The sequence below is a fragment of the Stegostoma tigrinum genome, chromosome 1 (assembly GCF_030684315.1).
Source record: "Stegostoma tigrinum isolate sSteTig4 chromosome 1, sSteTig4.hap1, whole genome shotgun sequence".
Classification (NCBI taxonomy): Eukaryota; Metazoa; Chordata; class Chondrichthyes; order Orectolobiformes; family Stegostomatidae; genus Stegostoma; species Stegostoma tigrinum.
The window spans coordinates 4,527,640-4,546,944 of NC_081354.1; the positions used below are offsets into that span (position 1 = coordinate 4,527,640).

The 19,305-nt window shown below is 41.7% G+C and overlaps 1 protein-coding gene across 2 annotated transcripts in view; it reads right to left on the bottom strand.

Moving 5' to 3' along the window:
- Positions 1–113: 113 nt before the first annotated feature.
- The window catches only part of LOC125452521 (protein TBATA-like), a 34,961-nt gene continuing 15,769 nt past the window's right edge, over positions 114–19,305 (bottom strand). Inside the window, exons 5-10 of one of the 2 annotated variants that reach the window (XM_048531056.2) lie at positions 18,507–18,589; positions 13,932–14,090; positions 10,508–10,589; positions 8,187–8,361; positions 5,101–5,150; positions 114–2,434 (exon numbers count right to left, since the gene is read on the bottom strand). In XM_048531056.2, coding sequence (XP_048387013.1) covers positions 2,247–2,434; positions 5,101–5,150; positions 8,187–8,361; positions 10,508–10,589; positions 13,932–14,090; positions 18,507–18,589 — 737 coding nt within the window. In that variant the 3' untranslated portion in view covers positions 114–2,246. The remainder of the gene's footprint in view (positions 2,435–5,100; positions 5,151–8,186; positions 8,362–10,507; positions 10,590–13,931; positions 14,091–18,506; positions 18,590–19,305) is intronic. The other variant, XM_048531064.2, reaches the window with a different exon arrangement.

The following is a 19,305-nucleotide window of genomic DNA, read 5'->3' on the forward strand; positions in this document are numbered from 1 at the left end:
AAGCAGCATCTCAGGAGCACAAAAGCTGGCGTTTCGGGCCTAGACCCTTCATCAGATGAAGGGTCTAGGCCCAAAACGTGAGCTTTTGTGCTGCTAAGATGCTGCTTGGCCTGCTGTGTTCACCCAGCTCCACATTTAGACATCATATATTAATTTGGATCCAGGAGAATTCACTGCACAAACTCAGTCCGAACAATTATTAGAAGGGCACTGTTGTCAGACAATGTTTGGTTGTCTCATCTTCAAAACTATGCAACATTGTCTTTGCAGCACAATGGCAAGAACAGTCTGAGTAACACAAAGTACGCATGCGCAAGGACAAAAAGTACATTACTATAGTCAATACAGCAATTACAATTAGCTGAGTTGCCATATAATACACAGGGGAGAAAGATTAACCCTTAAGACCTTTCACAACCACACAATTGCAGCGAATGGTGCACTTCTGAAGAATAGTTACTGTTAGAATGTAAGAAATGCGACAGTTCATTTATACACAGCAAACTTCTAAAACCAGCAGTTTAACAATGATCAGATGATTTAATTTGATGCTATTGATTGAGTGAACAACATTGGTCAGAATGTCAGGGCTGCCTCTTAATCTTCAAAATAGTGACATGGCATCTTTTATTTACGCCCTTATGATCTCAATTTCTAGCTTAAATGCAAAAGACAGCATTGCCCTCAGTACTGTCACCCCTGGTTTCTGTGCTTAAGTCATGGAGTAGGACAACATTTAGGAGGTGTGTAGATGAATAACTGAATACAAGGCTACAGGCCAAGTCCTGAGAAATAGATGACAGCTATTCTCTGATTCATTGCCTCTGACCAATGATTGACTAATCAGAACCACCCTGCCTGGTTTAAATGTAAACAAAGCTTGGCAGTTAACAACAGTCATCATGTAACTGGTGCATTCTCAACACACCAGAGTCAGTGTTTACTTGCCAAGCACTCTTCCTTCGTACAGCATAAGCGGTAGTGCTTCTTTTTACATCATACTTCTTGCAAGTTGTCCTATTGAGTACAAGAAAAGCTTCAACAAATATTTGTTTTCAAAGCTAATTTATTGTCATTTTTATTACCAATATCTTCCTTGGTACAACATTACTGTTGATGCCACTAGTTTTTAATATTATTGTTTTGCATTCAATGATTTTTGACGTTATTGTCTTTACCAATCTCAGCTTTTCACTTTCTGGAAGTTGATTTTTATCAGTACAAATCTTCTTTTGATATTAAAATGTTAGAAAATCCCGTGGCCTGGATCAATCATTTGGAGGTATTGAATTCATATCTGAGTAACGGAATTTAACTTCAATTAATTCAATAACTCTGGAATTAAAAATAAAGCTAGTATTAGTAATGGTGAGCATAAAAACCTATGTGATTACTAATGTGAAGGAATTAGCCACCCTTGGTGTGGCCCGTATGTAACTCAAGAGTCAATTATATTTTGTAACCCTGATCTGGCCGTCTGAAACAGCAACCTGCTCAGTTATCAGCTGGCAGCTCACTGTGACTTCTTCAAGTACAGTTCGAGATTGTTCATAAATGCTGGTTTTGCCAACAGCAATTGCATTCCATGAATGAGATTTATTCATGGCAAACTGTCATCCCAAGAACAAATTGCTTCTTAAAAGGTGAATACCAAATGTCACTACCCCAGTCAGTCTGGTATGAAATGTTTCCCTTGATAAACAGGAAACTGTAAATTGGTCAGACTCCTCAAGGATTATGAAAGAACTTGCTGAACTGATCAAGGTAAATTGCTCACTTCAATTAAGTGACCAAATGCGTGGGGCCACAATGTAGCATGCTGAAAATAAAAAGGGAGATCTGACGGCCTTTTTAAACAAAGGTTATTTTAAAAATCCAGTGAGGTAAGTGGTGTAACAGCTTCATGTGGGGATGGGGTGTACTTTATTCATGGAGACTGGTGGTGTACCCAAGATTGTAGGATGACCATGTTATACATTAATACTGTAACAGCACTAATAAGAATCTTAAATCCTAGAGTTAGTCTGACCACATTTTTAGAGGTTCATTGTTGTTATTCTAAAGTTCTGCTTTAAATGACTGATTTTTCTGTGTGTGGTAGATTATGCTTGAACAAATCTGTCATTCAGTCTAGTGAAGATGCACAATTTAATCCAACACATTGATGCTTCATTTACCTCCAAAAAATTTACTGATAACTCTGCATGCTTATTTGTCACAAATCTTTCAAGGGGTCTTCTTCTGTTTTAAGTTTTAGATAAATCAATCTTACTGTGGCACAATTTCCCATCCAGTATGGGCGAAGACATCACATTGGGCATTCTTTTTGGCACTCCAAGAGTTTTTGGCTTTTTGCACATATTAGGTCGTGGACAATGGTGAGCAGCAGAAAGTGGCCTGGTCTGTTCCAGCATTTTGCGATCTCTCTCTCTATCTGAAGTATTAGAAGTTGTAATAAATGTGGTAAATACATGATAATAGTATTGTTAACCTAACCCAGACTTCTAATACATAGATAATACATTTTAAGTAGTTTGTTCATATTGTGTAGGCCAGCACTTACCACCCATCTCTAACTGCCCTTGAGAAGCTGCTGGTGAGCCACCTGTGGTCTTTGGCGTATAGAGATACCCACAGTGCTGCTCGGGAGTTCCAACATTTTGACCCAGTGATAGTGAAGGAATGAGGATTTAATTCCACCTCAGTATGGTGTGTGGTGGGACGGGACCTTACAGGTGCTAGTGTTCCCATGTATCTGCTGTCCTTGTCCTTCAAGATAGTACAGGTTATCTAATTTGGAAGGTGCTGTCAGAGGAACCTGGGTGAATACACTGGTCTAACAGCATTGCAAACTGGTAAATCTATGACGTAGGGGGAAAAAAAGCACTGCTGTGACCAACCCCCTCCCATCACCAGCGGGTAAGAGCAGTGGCTGCTGTGGACCTCCAACCCAGTGTTAAAGGCTGCGCGGTTTCTTTAATTGTGTTTTTGTAAAAGTAACCAGTAGCCCTCCCAATCTTGTATGCCTGAACCCTGTTCTTAAAAAAAACCCAGTAGACTAAACAACAATTGCCTTTACTGCTCTCAAAGGCACCTCACTATCTCCACTGCCCTGCTGTCTTCTACACACATACTACAACAACTACTTTCATGGCACTTTAATGCTGTAACACATTTCAAGGCATTTCTCATGAGCACTGTCAAACAAAATTTGACACTCAGCCTCTTAAGGATATTATGAAAGTTGGAGACAGGTCTTAAATGAGCATCTTATAGAAAGAGAAACAGAGGTTATGGAGCAATGCCAAAGAATTAGGGCCTCAACAGCCAAAAGCAGACCAATGAAAAACAGGATTGCTGAAGAGGCCAGTATTAGAGAAGCACAGAGATCTGAGTTATGGAGCCAGAGGAGATTGCAGAGATAACGTGATATGAGACAAAGAAAGCAAAGATGAGATTTTTCAAAACATTTTAAACTCCAAGCAGTTGCTGGACCAGAAGTAAAGTAGGTTCGACAAGCACAGAGCTAAAGGATGAATGGAACTCAGTGCAGGTTAGGTCACAGCCACAGGGTTTGGGATGCTGTCAAATGGGCACATGGGGTAACAGCCAGGAGTGTGTTGGAACAGTTAAGTCTGGAGGTGATGAATGAAGGTTTTGGTGGCCAATGACTTGAGATAGGAGTGGAGACAGGTGATGATATTGAGGTGGAAGGAGACAGCCTTAGTAATGGCAGGGATCTGTGGTCAGAAGCACATCTAGGGGTCAGGTAAGACAGCAAGAGCGAGAAATTCTTGTTCAGTTTCAGACATTTGTTGGGAAGAGAGATGAACTTGGCTGGAGAAGAAAAGGCAATCACTTTAACCTTCCATTATTTTGTTTCAGGAGATTTCCTATCAAAACTTTCCCTCAGAAGCTCTATCTTCTTGAACAGAAACTTTAAAATTTACTTATTTGATCAAGATTTTGGCCATGTGTCTCAATATTTCTTTGTTGGCACAATGTCACGGAGTTGGAGATGTACAGCACAGAAACGGACTCTTTGGTCCAACTCACCCATGCTGACGACATAGCCTAAATAAACCTAGTCCCATTTGTCAGCATTTGGCCCATAAATGACTAAAAACTTCTTATTCATATACCTATTTAAGTGCCTTTTAAAGGCTATAATTGTACCAACCTCCATTCTGGCAGCTCATTCCATACGCACACCACTGTCTCCGTGAAAATGTTGCCCTTTAGGTCCCTTTTCAATTTTTCCCCTCACCTTAAAACTGTGCTTTCTAGTTTTGGGCTCCCCTACCCTGGGGAATAGACCTTGTCTGTTTACCCTATCCATGCCCCTCATAATTTTATAAACCTCTATAAGATCACCCCTCAGCCTTCAATGCTCCAGGGAAAGTAGCCCCAGCCTATTCAGCCTCTTCCTACAGCTCAAACCCTCCAACCCTGGCAGCATCCTTGTAAATCTTTACAGAACTCTTACAAGTTTCACAACATCCTTCCTGTGGCAGGGAGACCGGAATTGCACATAGTATTCCAAAAGTGGTCTAACCCATGTCCTGTACAGCTGCAACATGACTTCCTATATTCAACACACTGACCATTTAGTCCTGTGAGATATAATCCTATATTAAAGTTGTCATTGAGGTGCCAAACTATGGGAGACGTATGTCAGTCAGCTGGAGAACAGCTGGAAGCCCAGTGATTTTTCTCCTTAATCAGGCTAGTGGACTGTAAATCACGGTTCTGTCCAAAAATTCTTCTAAAACCTGAAAATAGTTTGCAAATACCACTTTCACAGTGCTCAATAGCATATGGGAAAGCACTCAGAATCACAGAACAAAAAGAGACCATTTGACTCATTGTGTTTGTACTATTTGAACAGACTATGCCATTAGTCCCACTCCCTTGTTCTTAGCCCTAGATAGAGGTCTGTACCGCTCTATCATCTGACGTTTATAACTTTTCATCTTTTATGAACCAATGTTGACTTATTAAAATATGTTACACATTTATAGCTGGCTTTGAGTAAGCTCATAATTAGTTCAATTATTAAAAGAAAATGTTGCTAATTCTTCTATCTCATAACCTGCGTACCTGGATCTTTCTCCAAGATTGAATCCAGTCTTTGACACTGACATTGTGATCTGTGAAAAAAAACTATAAATTTAAGCCTTAGTCATAGCAAACCTAGAATAAGTTTCCATGTTTACTTTCTTTTTATAATCTAATAAAGCTTGGAGCATAAATTGGACCTGTTCAAGTGCTTGTAAGATTGGATTTACTACTTTCATTCTAATTTTATGTATGGCTAGAATATGTTATTTATTTCTAATGTGCCTTTTAAGTTTAAGACAATTTATGCAACTCAATAAAACTCCTGTAATAGGACAATTCTAAATGGTAACTTCCAGTAGATTGGCAATCAGAGGGAGTAGATTTAAGGTAATTCTTCAAAAGTGGGTTTAACTTTCAAGATTATCTCTATTGTTACAATGTATTGAGGTTGCGCAGAGAGATGTGTGTCAGTCTTTGTACACGTGAGCAGAACCATTTATTTATGGATGTGAGTTTGCTGGCTGAGCTGGAAGGTTCGTTTTCAGACGTTTCATCACCATTCTAGGTAACATCATCAGTGAGCCTCTGACGAAGCGCTGGTGTTACGTCCCGCTTTCTATTAAAATAGAAAGCGGGACATAACATCAGCGCTTCATCAGAGGCTCACTGATGATGTAACCTAGAATGGTGATGAAACGTCTGAAAACGAACCTTCCAGCTCAGCCAGCAAACTCACATCCAGAACCTCAACCTGAGCTACAAATCTTCTCAAAATCTTCGCTACCATTTATTTATGTTAATATGCTGCATGGGAGGAGGGAGCATTCCTAAAATCTTGCTGGCACAGTCCTAGGTTAACGTGCAAGGTTAGCAGACAAAGCAAGAGAATGGCACTAAGTGAGCCGCTCATTCATCATAGGCAGTTCTTCGCAGATAATCACTCTCTTTCACTGTCTTTCACTTTCAGTCCATAGATGGCTGTACAGTCTAACGTGGCTTCTGCAGATTCTGCTACACTTAGGGCAAAAGGTGGTCGTGGGAAGGGGTAAGTGGGACATTGGTGTGCCAGCACGCTCCTTACATTTTCACCCGGTTTATGCTTTTTCCCGAAGGAAAGTCTTGAGGTGCTCAACACTTTCCTGGATGCTGCTTAGACAGTCTTGGGCCAGTGATTTGAGGTGTTGGTGAGAATGCCGCACTTTACTAGTGAGGCCTTGAGGGTATCACTGAAGCATTTCCTCTGTCCACTTGGGACTTGCCTGCTATTTTGGAGCTAGCAATCAAGTGCCTGCTTGGGGAGTTTCATGTAGGTCATGCGGACAATGTGCACAACCCAACACAGCTGATCAAGGGTGGCCAGTGCTTCGACATTGGGGATGTTACCTGATCGAGGACATGGTTATTGGTGCGTCTTTCTTCTCAGTGGATTCACAGGATCTTGCACGGGCAGCATTGATGGTACTGCTCCAGTGCCTTGAAGTGTCTGCTGTAGACAGTCCACATCCCAGAGCCATACAGGAGGGCAGGAACCAACACAGCTCTGTGTACCATGAGCCTGATATTGTTATTCTCTAACCCTTTTCCTCAGGTGGCTGAAGACTGCACTCACACACTGGAAGTGTGCTGCCTCCTGTGTGCTGCTCATTGGGAGAGTCAACATAGACACAATGGGCCAAATGATTTCCTTCTGCGCTGTAAACATTCTCTGCAGTTCTAATACAAGTTTCTGTGATGAAGGAGGAGCACTATGACAGCATGCATAGTTTTCTGGTGTGTGAGCAAGCCTCTTTTCACACCATTTTGACTCGCTTGTGAAATGGCAGTTGGTATCACTTTAATCTGGTCCCCCTCTTTCAGCTACAGTGCTCTTTTGGTTCAGTATATCGCTGACATCTCGACTGCTGGACAGCCCCTGCAGTATCCCTACAAATGGTAAATCAGTTAAAACAAAATACATCACTCACCAGGCCACAGTTGATCTCCTGCATTTGACAGTGTGGGGCTTCCACTGCTGCTTGTCTTCTTATTGTGGTCATATCAGGATCTTTCTCTGTATTGTTGTATCCAAAACATCACTACATCTCACCTGTCACTGCACTGTCCTTGTGTTGATCTGGCTTGCTGCTACATTGTGGGAGCCTAGCTTCAGCTATTCACCTTGTACTAAAAGTTTATGCTGGATGGGTGGGGGTGGTCTGCGGAAGTTTCTTTGCTTATAAGCACTACCAACAGATTGCATTGAGGTTGTACAAACAGAGCCAAGTCAATTTGCATTAATTAACCCTGTACATCTAGAGTTGGGTAGTATATTTCCTGTTGGCTCAATCCTAGTTTCAGTTGTGTCAGAATGTCAGAAGCTGTTAATGATAAGTAGCATGATGGGACTTAACCATTATCCTGCAGTCTCCTTCCCTGTATCTGTAACTGGAACCCAGGCCATTGACGACTGGAAAGCATTTCAAACTTGGATGATTTATGAAGTCTGTTTATTCCAGGTGTACTATACAAAGCAATGAATAGGAAGTGATTGGGTGCATTGGTGCTGGCATCAGGGTTATTTGCAGTTGACTATTTAGCATTAATATGGCATCCCAAATCACTGCAGGCAACTAAATTATTTAGAAATGTGGAAATTGTGTGCCAATTCATCCACAACAAGGTCCCATAAACAGCTGTGAAGTAATGACAGGATAATCTGCTTCTATTTATAATGTTTGTTGAGGAATCAATATTGAGAAAGATATTCTTGGGACTTCTCCCAGATCCTTTGAACTAGTGTCTTGGGATCTTTCACCTCTATCCAAGAGAGTAGACAGCACCCTTGGTTTAATATTTCATCCATAGGTCAGCACCTCAGACAGTACAACACTCTATCAGTACCGCAGTGGGAATGTCAGCCTGGATTATGTGCTCACATTACTGGAGTGGGCCTGGAAGCCATCATCGTGGGAATCAGTAAGTATGAGCTAAGGCTAACACCTGACAGAAATAACCATTAGAAGGACCATAAACAGAACCCACATACAAACCGCAACAATACAAATTGAAAACTACAGCAAACAATTTTTGCATTTAAATTCAAAATATCAATCATGTATCCCAAAGAAATCAGAATTAAATCAGACCTGGCACGGCGCCTCTCACATGCAGACTGTGCTCGGAATATATCCACTTCTGTTTCTTCAGCTGGCTGGCGAGAAGTTAAATTATCTTTTCCAGTGGCACTTGTTGAAGCATATGAGCTGTTGAACTTCATATTGGCCACAGCCATTCGAAGCAAATCCAACACCATGTCTTTGTCTAAAGCAGAGTGAAACACAGGTTGAAGGGAAACTAAACTGGCAAATAAATGATCCCTGATGTTTTAGCCAAACTTTAACAGCTGGACTTGGTATCCTCTCGGGGTAAAGGAACTGAGAGGAAAAGCAAAATTACAACAACGAGATGCCTTTAGCTTCATGAAACTTCCCAAAGCACGTCACAAGGGTCTATCAGCCAAATTAGGTACCACACTCTTGAGATGAAAGAAAGCCAAAACCTTAATCAAAGAGGGATATTTTAAATACCATTTTAAAAGGAGAAGCAAAGAGTATATGAGAGAATATGGAAGGTAAGGAAAAGAGTTCAGAGCTTATGATCTAGGCAGTTTGAGGCATGACCACTAATGATGGAATGATTATAACGGGATACTCAAGGAAGTGGAATTAGATCCTAGAAAGATGTCCAAAACAGGAATTTAATCAGACAAGATATTTATACTAAGCCAAAGAAGGAAACATTTGGCAAAGTGTCAAAAATCTTTGTCTAAGAGGTAGCTTTCTTCGTAGCATCTTAAAAGAGGAAAAGCGAGGTGGGAAGGTTTGGGGAGGGAACTCCAGAGTTTAGGGCCAGATGGCTGAAATTGTTGGGACAAGGCTGTGCTTTGTCCTAGGTGGTGTCAAGCACTTGAGTGATCGCTACCCATCTGGGTAAATGGAAAGTGTCCTGTCAAACGCCTGGAAGGGGGAAAATTCAGGACCAGATGGGGAAAATTATCAGAGAAAGGAAACCAGCCAAGAAACAGATTTGAAGTGAGAAAAACAATTCAAACATGAGGGCAATGAGGTGTGTCTGCCGACTATTTCTACGACCCAATTTTTCCAACCTTAACCCTATCCATTTATCTTCCATTAATGTTACAACAGGAAATTAGAAGAACTATCACAGTTGCATGTTTGATATAACAAGGTGTAGAGCTGGATGAACACAGCAGGCCAAGCAGCATCAGAGCAGCAGGAAGGTTGATGTTTCGGACCTAGACCCTTCTTCAGAAATTGAAATGTCAGCCTTCCTACTCCTCTGATGCTGCTTGGTATGCGGTGTTCATCCAGCTCTGCACCTTGTTATCTCAGATTCTCCAGCACCTGCAGTTCCTGCTATCTCAGAAACACTTGCATGTTTGTTATGATTATGTGGTTTATTTGGGGAGTGCAGCTTTAAATTTTGGGGAAATGAAGGGAGCCATTTGATCCGTCCGAAGTCTGCCTGACAGTAAGTCAGGGTGGGGAGAGGTCTGATTGTTTTGGGACAATGGAAGACTTCGATTGCCTTACTGAGAATAAATGGGCAAGGTATTTACACTTGCAGACAATGGCAGCACTCTCTTGGTCTGCAATAAGGAGACTCTGTGGCTCCTAATGTCCCTAGAAGAGTCATCTGTTGCAGGTTGAACAGTAAGTTGTCCATATTATTAAATATGGAAGTGAAGTAGAAGGGGCAAAAATATCTCATTGATATTTCCACCTGAATGCAAGGTTAGTATGTTTGATGTTGCCATGTTTAAGATCAGGTTACAGGCTTCCCTAATCAATATCACAGGCAGGAGGTTCTGTGTAGCCAGCAGAGAGCTGCTTGGCTTTGTGAGCTACTATAGCCAGATGTGGGAGAGAGACAATCTCAAATTGAAGAGACACATGGTGTTGTCTTCTATAGATTCCAGATGTGTCCAGGCATGACTAGAGGGAAGAAGAATCATCAGAAAAGGCTTTGTTGCTGGTGGAGGATTTAAGGAACTCAGAAAGCTGAGCCAAACTGCCTGAAGATGGTCCTTAAGCTTATTACTCAGTAAATCACTGAAGATTATGGTGCAGAATGAAACCATTTGGCCCATCATGTCTACATTGTGATAAATGGACCCAAAATGTTAACTCTGATTCTCTTTCCAAGGATGTTGCCAGACCTGCTTAGTTTCTCCAGCATTCTATGTTTTTGTTTCAGATCTCCATATTTTGCTGTTATCCCTTGCTCACAGGCTGGTACTAAGGTCACCTGGGCGGTGAATGGAAAGGTGTTTTTCAAAGCAAACTTACGTAAAGCATGACAGCCAATTTATACAAGGCAAAATCTCACTAAAATGTAAGCAATTGAGAAGGTTATACTATATAATAATCAGGGCTGCTTCACTAACCTTTTTGTCCTGTTATGAGTAACCACTGCTGTACAGCTTGGAGTGAATCAGTTTGTAAGATCTGGGACAGTAGCTCCAGGACCTACATGAAGGGCAGTAGATTGCAATGATTTAGTTAAATAGTGTGGATTGTTGCTTCATTGACATTAACAAGAAAGGTGTACAGTTTACACTCAAACAGTCCTCCTCCACAAGCCGGACTTCAATTATCTAGTGCTCATGGGGTATGGAAATTTGCTGTGCTCCCCGATTTGGCCTACATGTGATTCCAGATCCATTAGCAATCTGGTTGACTCTTAACTGCCCATTGAAATGACCTAACAGAACTCTCAGTTCAGGGACATTTAGGGATGGGCCACAAATGTTGGTCTTGCCAGTGACACTCACATCCTCTGAGAGAGTTTGCAAGAAGTTGTTGACTGGCAGGACAATAACAGTTAGGTGCGGTGGGATAAAGGGAATCCAAGACAATTGACCATATACTCACAGCAGAGATGTTTTGTTCTTCCTTTCCAACATCTACGTTTCTCCTTCCAATCCTAATTTAAGAGAATTCTCTTCAGTAAAGTTATGCAGAACCTCTACAGAGCTTGTGTTAGACCTCATCTAGAGGATGGCATTCAATTCTGGTGACAATACTTCAGGAAGGATGTGAAGGTCATTGAGGGCCTGCTGAGGAATTGAACCAGGGTGGTTCCCAGGATGAGGGATTTTAGCTCCAGGTTTAGTCTGCAGAATATGGGATCCTTATCCTTGGAAAAAGGAGATTGAGGAGTACATCTGAAGGAGGTGAACAAGGTTACGACAAGAGTACTAGTTAATCAGAAGAAAGCTGTGCTCCTGAGATGCTGCTTGGCCTGCTGTGATCATCCAGGTACACATTTTATTATCTTGGATTCTCCAGCATCTGCAGTTCCCATTATCACTGCACTTATTGACTGATTGGATAAATAATGGGGAACAGGTTTGAAAGTTTTCTGCAAAAGGGGAGGTGAGGAAGAACATTTTTACGTAGTGAGTAATGAAGACCTGGACCTCACGGCCTATATGGATGTTGGGTGTGGAGTGGTTGATAAGTTCATTAGGAAAGTGAAGGGACATTTGATGGAAATAATCTTGCAGGGCGACGGGAAAAAATCTGGGAAACTGGCACTGAGGGACTGCTTTGCAGAGAATCTGCATGGTCCTGATGGATCAAATGGCCTCCTTCTGCACCATAATATCTCTATAAGTCTTTGATAGAAACTCACATTTGTCACTCATCATATGGGCAGTTAATAAATTGCTTCTCTCATTCCAAGGGTGAACAGGGAAATAAAGTGGAGGCAACTTGACAAAGTAGATGGGGAAAGGTTGTTTCCCCTTTTGGAAGAGTCTAGGACCAAAAAGCATTACACACAGAGTAAGATTGTGCATATCTAAATACATAGATGAGGTATGTTTTTTCTGTCAGTGGGTAGTTACAGAATTCTTTATCATGCAGGACTGTTGCTGCTGGACATATTCAAGGCTGAAACACAAATTTGTACTCAGCAAACAATCAAGTGTTATGGGAAAGGGCAGGCAAAAAGATTCGATGATAATCAGACAGCCATGATCTCATTGAACGGAGGCTCAGACTTAATGGCCTACTTCTGCTCTGTAGTCTTATAGATACAAAGCTGAGGTGGTAAGCAGGATATTTACTGGTCACTGGAATTTGGAAGACACACTTAATTTTACTATGACATCACTCATGTTGATGTAGGGTGAAGAAGCTAATGAATCAAGTTTGATATGTGCTTGTTCCAAATATTTCATTTGACTGTATACTAACGCTGCAGGCTAAAATAAATGGTGATGCTCTGTACTATAATAACTGGCATCTGTAAAACAGTTCTCAGATCTACTGAGAGGCAGACAGGATTTTGGATCAGTGTCTCACCTGTAAGGGTTATACAGTTATGCAGCACAGAAGTATACCCTTTGGTCCAAGGAGTCCATGCCAACCATAATCCCAAACTAAACTATCCCACCAGCGTGCACTTGGCCCATATCCTTCCAAACATTTTTATTCATGTACTTATCCAAATGTCTTTTAAAATTGGTAACTGTACCCACGTCTACCACTTCCTGTGGCAGTTCATTCTACACACGAATGACTCTCAGCGTAAAACAGTTGCCCTCATGTCTGTTTTAAGTCTTTTTCCTCTCACCTTAAAAATATGCCCCCAGCCTTGAAATCCCCCACCCCGAGGAAAAGGCACTTGCCATTCACGATATCTATGCCCCTCATGATTTTTTAAACCTCAATAAGGTCAACCTTTAACCTGCAATGGTCCAGTGAAAAAGTTCCAGCTTATCCACCCCCCCCCCCCCCACCTTATAAATCAAACCTTCCATTCCTGGCAACATTCTGATAAATGTCGTCTGAACCCTCCGGCTTAATAATATCCTTTCTATAACAGGGTGGCCAAAACTGAACACAGTACTCCAGAAGAAGCCTCATCAATGTCTTGTACAACCTCAACATAACGTTCCAACTCCTATACTCAAAGGTCTGAACAATGAAGACAAGTGCGCTAAATGCCCTCTTAACTACCTGTTCCTGAATCCCCAGGTCTCTCTATTCTACAAAACTCCCCTAGACCCTACTTTTAACTGCATAGGTTCTGCCCTCGTTTGTTTTACCAAAATGTAAAACCTTTCATTTATCCAAATTAAATTCCAACTGCCACCTGTCAGCCCATTAACACCAAGATCTCGTTGTAATCTTAGACAGCCTTCTTCACTGTCCATTATACCTTTAATTTTGGTGTCACCTGCAAACTCACCAACTGAGCCTTCTATATTCTTACCTAAATCATTTATATAAAACGGTGAAACACCACTGGTAACAGTCCTCCAGTCTGGAAAACTGCATTGACAGTACTGTAGCCAATCAGTTCTGCACTGGGGTGGGGGTTGTTTGTCTCAGCCTAGACTGTCATCAGGTTTCAGGAGCATTGTGCTTGAACCCATAATCTTTTGACCCAGAGACTGGAGTGCAACCCACTGAAACACTGATGCAGTTGATTGTGCTGAGACCAGATAAGTAGGAAATTATTCTTCAAACATGGTACATTGATATCACTGGCTGGGCCCGCATTTATTGCCCAGATCTCCAGCTGTCCTTGAGAAGGTGGTGGTGAGCTGCTTTGAACTGTTGCAGTCCATGTGGTGTGGGTTGATTCACAATGACACCAGGGAGGGAATTCCAGGATTTTGATCCAGCGACACTGAAGGAACGGTGGTATGTTTCCAAGTCAGGATGGGGCTTGGTTTGGAAGGGAACTTGGCAGTTGGTACTGTCCCCGTACATCTGCTGCTTTGTTACCAAGTTTGGGAGGTACTGCAGGAGTGGCCTTAATAAATATGCTACATTACAATTTCTGCAGCTACTCACTAGAACTTCACGTTCAGCCACTGTCAGGGTGGGTCGAGCGCATTCACTGGCCCCAGCACGTGAACCCGGTCTGGATGCAGGCCGGGATTTAGGTCTTATTGGAGAAGTGCACAAACTCCCCTTCTCAGCAGGATACTGGGTTGCCCATTTTGCATCCTCCTATATAAAGAAACCACATTGTAAAACAGTGTTTATTTGCTTGCTGCTGAAGGTTGTGTAGATTTAATCACAATTCAGCCATACCCCAATTTGAGAATATTACAGAAATGTTAATTATTTTATCATTTGGCGCAAAAGAAAATAAAAATTCATAGATGAGTCACTCTCCACATTAAGAGTTTTCTCTACTTATTGGTGCCCTCTTTTGTGCTATGAGTAGGAACATGGAATAATATTAGATCAACAACTGGAACAATAATAGATAATTTATTAAGTTTATGGCCAATCTGGAACCCAAAGTCTTTTATCCACATTTGAATCATATCAACAACACCGGGACGTCAAATGGCCATTTGCTCATTGAATCCAATTTCATCAATGAATGTAATTATAGCTGATCAGGAATAAACTCCATACACCCGCTTTCAGTTTTCACCCATACACCTTTATATTTTTGATCTTATCAATCTCAGACTTAAAATGAATAGTTGTTCTAGCAAAGGATGTGCGTGGCAGAAGAGAGTTTTGGACTTCTCCCACCCTTTGTGTTGCAGATAGTGGTCTGTACTCCCATGGAGCTTGTAGTTTGGGCTCTTCTCTGCGTGTTGGAGAGATGACTATCCTTGTCTCTGGTCTGTGATATTTCCCCCTCATCTACCCACTGTCTGACTCTGCAACTCTTACACTTCAAACACTGTACAGAAATAACACAGCAGGTCAAACAGCATCTCAGGAGCATAAAAGCTGACATTTCGGGCCTAGACCCTTTTCTGTTGAAGGGTTTAGGCCCGAAACATCAGCTTTTGTGCTCCCAAGATGCTGCTTGGCCTGCTGTGTTCATCCAGCTTCACACTTTGTTTTCTCAGATTCTCCAGCATCTGCAGTTCCCATTATCTCAAGCACTGTAGAGAACCCTGTTCTCTCTAAGTAAAGCTCTCAATGGTACAGACAATTCCCTCTTTTCTATGCAGATACATAATGATATACTCAGTGGAAACATAGTGATAGAGTTTAACTGCGTGGAGAGAGGGCCTTAATAGGGCAGTCCCACCATCCCAAGAACCTGATTGGTAAAACTCCACTGCACTCCCTCTGTGACAAGTATATTATCATCAGACATGAGGACAAGACTGCAGACAATACTGTCTTTGTGCCTGTACTCTTGCAGAAAAGGTTAATGTATCCTATTTGCCTTTCTCATTATACTGCAGATGTGTTGTCTAACATGGCTCCAGAAATATCTGCTTTTAATATTCAGACTATGTTCCCTCATTCTATACTCTCCAACCAATCAAAAAATATTTTTCTCTCCCTTCCCTTAATAATAATATGAAAAGTTTTAACAAATTGCCCAAGGATCGCTCTCTTGATATCCTTACCTAAGAAAAATAAATTGCATTCAGCTTTGTGGCATTTTTAGGGAACAAAATTCAATTTTTAACACCACAGCTTATGTAACAAATTTTGCTTCCTGATTTCACTGAGCCATTTGACTCTAATTTTAACATTGTGTTCCCTCGATAACAGTTTCTCTATATTAACCACATCATTAAACACCTCAGTTAGTTCTCCCCTTAACTTTCTAAACTCATGAATGCAGCACCAAAATTAATGCATTGAACCTCAGGGTTTAACCCTTTAGGCCCTGCCATCAATTTGGCGTCCATCAAGTCTTTGGACAGAATCTTCCCAATCCATGAACAATTTAGGCATTGGTGAGAAAGTCAGGCGAACTGCCTGGGATCGACACCGAAGAACTTCCTGCCGTCAAGAACACAAAGTCCTATTTTCCAAATGACCTTTGAACAGCAAGACAAAATGATCAGTGACCTGAAGACTCCAGCTCACTGCTCCAAGCCTCCATCAGTCACCAGTATCTCAGGGCACGCTCTATGGACAGTGGCTGCACACTTCTTTACAGCAGGACCTCCAGGTTCCCACTGGCAAAGTGGGATGCCAGCCATCCTTCAGAGTATCCAGGGCAAATAAAACAAACCATAAATGGCAGTTGCAGACTGCTGGCACTAGATCACGTGCATGGCTGGGCTTTAAGGATGGTGCCAGCACCAGGATTCCCAGGAGTTCTTGAGTAGGAGAATATAACAGACAGGGCAACGTAGGGGCATGGCACATGGATCATGAGATGTGTCTGGAAAGGCAGTGTGAGAAATCTCATAAACAGAGAGACAGAGCCTCCAAGAAATTCACCAAGAATTGACACTTTGCTGATTTTTGGTATGTTTCAGCCCTTTATCATACCCATGTGGATATTGCAGTGCCTTTGCAAAAATCTAACTCTTGACCCCTATTGCAGTGTATATTTTAGTTTTATGGTTTCCATGAGTTTACTATATTCATTTCTGCCTTTTAACACTGAACATATTCGAGAAGAATGCCCAATGACAATTCCATTTTGTTAGGAGTTCTCAATTTTCAAACAATTTAACCACATGAATTATAACAGCAAAACGAAATTGTTTAAAATGAAAACTATAAACCAGTGTGAAATGTAAAATAATAGCCTAATTTTTATTTTTTTAAAAAAATTTTGGGGAACAATCTTACCTGCAGTTCTAAAATAAAAAGTGAATGGAACAATCTCAGTGAGGTTGCCAATTCTGGATCGATTCCTGGACAGTCTGTCACTTGATCTCCTGTCTCCCACTGCCCCTCCCCCACTGTTGGTCATCCATCTACCCTGCCTTCCTACACTCAATCAGAACAAAGTGACTCTTCATCATCTGATTAGCAATTCCCAACATCAGTCAAACAGTCCCATCTCCAATGCACTGTCTTAACCAATAACAGCACTCTAAACATTTTGATTAGAAATAATGTAATTTGATGGTATTTCTTCTGATTTGTGCCAACAACATTGCTCTGCTGATAAGTCTTGAACAACCCTGGCAGCTTTGCAACCCCAATCTGGCATCTTTGATTACAATTCCTCCTTTCTTTCAAAATGACAAGTATAATGAGGAACCTGAAACAAACAGAGATAATGGGAACTGCAGATGCTGGAGAATTCCAAGATAATAAAATGTGAGGCTGGATGAACACAGCAGGCCAAGCAGCATCTCAGGAGCACAAAAGCTGACGTTTCGGGCCTAGACCCTTCATCAGGGAGGGGGATGGGGAGAGGGAACTGGAATAAATAGGGAGAGAGGGGGAGGCGGACCGAAGATGGAGAGTAAAGAAGATAGGTGGAGAGAGTATAGGTGGGGAGGTAGGGAGGGGATAGGTCAGTCCAGGGAAGACGGACAGGTCAAGGAGGTGGGATGAGGTTAGTAGGTAGCTGGGGGTGCGGCTTGGGGTGGGAGGAAGGGATGGGTGAGAGGAAGAACCGGTTAGGGAGGCAGAGACAGGTTGGACTGGTTTTGGGATGCAGTGGGTGGGGGGGAAGAGCTGGGCTGGTTGATTTTTGGTATGTTTCAGCCCTTATCATACCCATGTGGATATTGCAGTGCCTTTGCAAAAACTCTCCAACTCTCCATCTTTGGTCCGCCTCCCCCTCTCTCCCTATTTATTCCAGTTCCCTCTCCCCATCCCCCTCTCTGATGAAGGGTCTAGGCCCGAAACGTCAGCTTTTGTGCTCCTGAGATGCTGCTTGGCCTGCTGTGTTCATCCAGCCTCACATTTTATTAACCTGAAACAAACAGATAAGTTGCTGGAAAAATTTAGCAGATCTAGTAACACCTGTGAAGAGAGAAACAGAGTTAATGTTTTAAGTCTGGTATGACTCTTTTTCATGTGGATTTTACAGAGATTGTGGAGTTATAAATCTTCTCCACTTGTACAAGTTCTCAGGTTCCAAGCATACGCGTGGGAAGTATCTCACATCCTGTGGTCTGCATAGGGGTCTTGTAGGAGGTAGAAAATTACCAAGTCATCTTCACAATTCCCACCCAATGTAGGCAGGCTGCACTACCCAGAGGCAGACAGGGTGCAAAAAGCAGGCACCTGCAGGACGGATGGCAGTCCCACTAGGAGAGTTCAGCACCACTGAAGCAGTGGGAAATCTGGTGGGCACCTTTAATGGGTGGATCTCTTGAAAGGCTTCTAAGGTTTGATTACCTTAGTGCGGAGCAGGATTGCCTCCCATTTTTGATATGCGTGAGCTGCTTTAGTCTCATGGTTTGGTGAGAGTGGCATTTACAGCAGACTTCAAAATACCTGTCAATGCTGAGCCATGCTCTCTGTAAAATTGCAGTGCCACTTACAGTTCATAACTTTCAACTACCTCAGTTAAGTTACCTGTCACAAGAACCTGTGCCACATGGAACCCAACCTGGGGAAAATCTCTCAAAGACAGGAATACATTAAGTCTGGCCCCATTGCTGTTCCCCATGAGGCAGCCACAGATTTTTTTTTAAACCAGCTTTACATTCAATAGATTGACGTCAGAAGACCCATCACCTCTTTTGCTTCTGAAGTTGGTTCTGGAATGAATTCTACCCTCGCTGTTAGGTCCCTCAGTTCTTCTCGCCAAGCTTGAGAATCTGTACAAAACAGCAAAGGTCTCCATGGGTCTCCAACTAAGGAATTAGTTTGATCCAATTTGCACTTGAACTATTTTCAGTTTAATCTAGACTGGGCACTTTCTTGACATCTAACATCTCACATATTGAAACAGAACATGAGTTAAGTCAGGCGATTTACTCTTCCATTTTCTATTAACTGCTGTGAATTTTATATGTTCAATTTTCCTCAAAGCAATGTAGAGATGGCACTAATTTGAACTGTGCTGGAACCTTATATACTGAGTTTTATAAAATATTTTACATTCTCAGCATCATGGTTCAGTTGCTAGCAGCTTCTGTTGTGTCTCTGTACTTTTTCCTCTGAGTCAATACCCAGTCTTAACCAATCAAGCACAGTGAGCATGGATCAGATGCCAGAATGGCACATTCAAACACAAAACAATTGAAATTAACAGTAATCTTAATAATTTTGATTTTATTTTCTGATTTTCTGCTATACTTGATCCTTTGAGTCCTCAATTTCATCCCCTATGTTTTAAATCAATACTTAAATGTTCCATTTTATAATTAAATTTAATCATTATAAAATTCAGTCAACAATTTCTCAGCATTAAAAAGATTGTTTTTACTTTAAACTCTCATTTTCTGAGTAATAAGCATGGATTCTAAAGCAGTTTACCAACAGTAACAAAAACAACTTGTTTAAAACTGTTTTGTTACAAAAGTCACAAAGG